The sequence below is a fragment of the Anarrhichthys ocellatus genome, unplaced genomic scaffold, assembly GCF_004355925.1.
Source record: "Anarrhichthys ocellatus isolate YVR2014 unplaced genomic scaffold, GSC_Weel_1.0 scaffold3944, whole genome shotgun sequence".
Lineage (NCBI taxonomy): Eukaryota > Metazoa > Chordata > Actinopteri > Perciformes > Anarhichadidae > Anarrhichthys > Anarrhichthys ocellatus.
Genome location: NW_022283918.1, coordinates 2,495 through 5,395, shown reverse-complemented (window position 1 = coordinate 5,395; position 2,901 = coordinate 2,495). Strand labels below are relative to the sequence as shown.

Here is a 2,901-nt window from a genome sequence, read left to right as displayed (position 1 = left end):
GAAGAAGAAGAAGAAGAAGAAGAAGAAGAAGAAGAAGAAGAAGAAGAACTCACCCTGTGTGGAGGCGTGTGTATCAGGGCCCGGTAGAAGCAGGTGGTCTGTGGGTAGAGGGCCAGTACCAGCTGGTCCTTACTGAACAGGGCCTCTGGGTCGGTCTCTGGGTTTGCCTTCCACTGAGGAAGAGGGATGATCCTCCGTCTGCTCAGAGTGTGTCTCCTGATCAACAAACACACGTCAGACACACCCTCTTATTCATCCGCCTCCATGCTCAGTCCGTTAATGCTGTATTGAAGAAGACTTGAAACTAGAGATTGAGACCATAAACTCATGTTTACAATGTTTACTGAGGTAATAAATCAAGAGAGTAATTTTCTCATAGACTTCTATACAACCAGAGGAGTCGCCCCCTGCTGGTCATTAGAGAGAATGCAGCTTTACAGAGACCCAGAGGTTGTCTCCTGATCCAAACACTGATTTTCTTTCAGTGTAACTGGTTTAAAACTACACATTCACATTCGTTTGTCTCTTTCTATTGTTCCGAATATGACTCACAATAAAACAAAGGTAAAACGTTTGTGGAAATATTAAGCAACATTTCTGAGGACCGACCTGAGAGGAATAAAGAGAGAAAGTATGATGAAGTATTGAACTCACTCTTTTCCCTCTTCATCGATGTCATCCACTTCATACCTGCAGAGGACAAGAGAGACACAATGAGGCGTTCAGGTACGACGGGAAATATAACAAAGAGAAAGAGGAGCCACTCAGAGAATGTATGTTGGTGAAGACTATTCAGGAGGACAGGAGAGGTTAGGACTCATCTAAGAGACTTCATACTTCTACTACTAATACATTTCATTTTAAAGTAGTTAAAGCTTCAACGAATGACACCATTAAAGTACCGCTCACATATTAATACATCAGTACTTCCAGTGGTCCTCCAGCTGTGGGTGTTCTTACTTGTTGGTGGAATGGTTGTAGCTGACCACCTCAGCGAGGATCCACTGCTCGTCTCCGTCCACGGCCTTCACCCTCGCTGCCACTTTGTCTCCCTGTTTGGCAACGTAGTCGCTGCTGGCCGGGGTCGCTCCACACAGAGGGGGGGGACTGAGGACACACACCACGGTATCACAACAGGTGTGTGTGTGTGTGTGAGCGAGAGAGAGATACACCACTACATATGTTGATTTATTCTGATAGATATATATCTATATCTATATATAAATAATGGTCTATTATATTTGATATTTATATTGATGTATTATATTATAACCTTTCACCTCATAATATATCTCATATCCCACAAAAACAACACTTCTAATATTATTATAAGTATTATTAATCATAACAATAATATTCAATAACACTGTTAATAACGATTAATATTTAATAATAAACAATATCAATAGTTATAAAATATATTATTTTAATAGAGCAAGTTTCATTCCATTTAGTAGTTCAAAGTGTTTTATAATAAATAAATGTAATATTTAAAGAACGGCAGATAGACAATAAAATGAGACACAAAGACAGATGATAAAATATAAATAAGAGGAAAAAATGTATATATATCAAAAAATATAATATATAATAATTTACCATTTAATTCTACATTAACTTAATATGTTACACAGATTTTTGCACCATTACTCACAGCGCTGTCACTTTAGCTTATGATTTATGCTTTTATTCTATTCTTATTTTAGTTTTAAAACTTTCTCTATTTATCTGAATTTCTGTCTAACTGAATAAGAGATCAATCGAAGATCAATAAGTGATCAATAAGAGACCAATCAGAGATAAATCAAAGATCAATAAGTGATCAATAAGAGACCAATAAAAGACCAATCAGAGATCAATAAGTGATAAATCAAAGATCAATAAGTGATCAATAAGAGACCAATAAGAGACCAATCAGAGATCAATAAGTGATCAATCAGAGATAAATCAAAGATCAATAAGTGATCAATCAGAGACCAATCAGAGATCAATCAGAGATCAATCAAAGATCAATAAGTGATCAATAAGTGATCAATACGAGACCAATACGAGACCAATAAAAGACCAATAAAAGACCAATCAGAGATCAATAAGTGATCAATAAGAGACCAATCAGAGACCAATAAGAGATCAATCAAAGATCAATCAAAGATCAATAAGTGACCAATCAGAGACCAATCAGAGATCAATCAGAGATCAATCAGAGATCAATCAGTGAGCAATCAGAGATCAATAAGAGATCAATAAGAGATCAATCAGTGATCAATAAGAGATCAATCAGTGATCAATCAGTGAGCAATCAGAGATCAATCAGTGATCAATCAGAGATCAATCAGAGATCAATCAGAGATCAATCAGTGATCAATCAGAGATCAATCAGAGATCAATCAGAGATCAATCAGTGAGCAATCAGAGATCAATAAGAGATCAATCAGAGATCAATCAGTGATCAATCAGTGAGCAATCAGAGATCAATCAGTGATCAATCAGTGATCAATCAGTGATCAATAAGAGATCATCTAATCTAATGTAAACATCTGATCCTGGTTTTGAGGAACCTGGATTGAGGGATTATTTATCATCAAAGACATTAATAATAAATATGTAATCATAATAATAATAATAATAATAATAATAATAATAATAATAGTGTGGAGACGCTACCTCTCCCCCGGCTTGCCGATCCACAGAGGAAGCGTCATGGCCGACTGCTGGAGGAGCGTCATCAGGACGCCGCGACGCATCGTCTTCCTGGGAGGGTCGCTGTCGCTGTAGACCCCCGCCATCTTAGCAGCTGCAAAGAGACAGACACACATTAGAGAGCAACACACACACACACACACATTAGAGAGCAACACACACACACACACACACACACATTAGAGAGCAACACACACACAC

The 2,901-nt window shown here is 37.5% G+C and overlaps 1 protein-coding gene across 1 annotated transcript in view; it reads right to left on the bottom strand.

Moving 5' to 3' along the window:
* Window positions 1-27: 27 nt before the first annotated feature.
* The window catches only part of sgf29 (SAGA complex associated factor 29), a gene marked incomplete at its 3' end in the record, with an annotated part of 4,977 nt that continues 2,103 nt past the window's right edge, over window positions 28-2,901 (bottom strand). The window contains exons 5-8 of the mRNA XM_031841174.1: window positions 2,665-2,794; window positions 961-1,107; window positions 655-690; window positions 28-216 (exon numbers count right to left, since the gene is read on the bottom strand). Of these exons, the coding sequence (XP_031697034.1) occupies window positions 28-216; window positions 655-690; window positions 961-1,107; window positions 2,665-2,794 (502 nt within the window). The remainder of the gene's footprint in view (window positions 217-654; window positions 691-960; window positions 1,108-2,664; window positions 2,795-2,901) is intronic.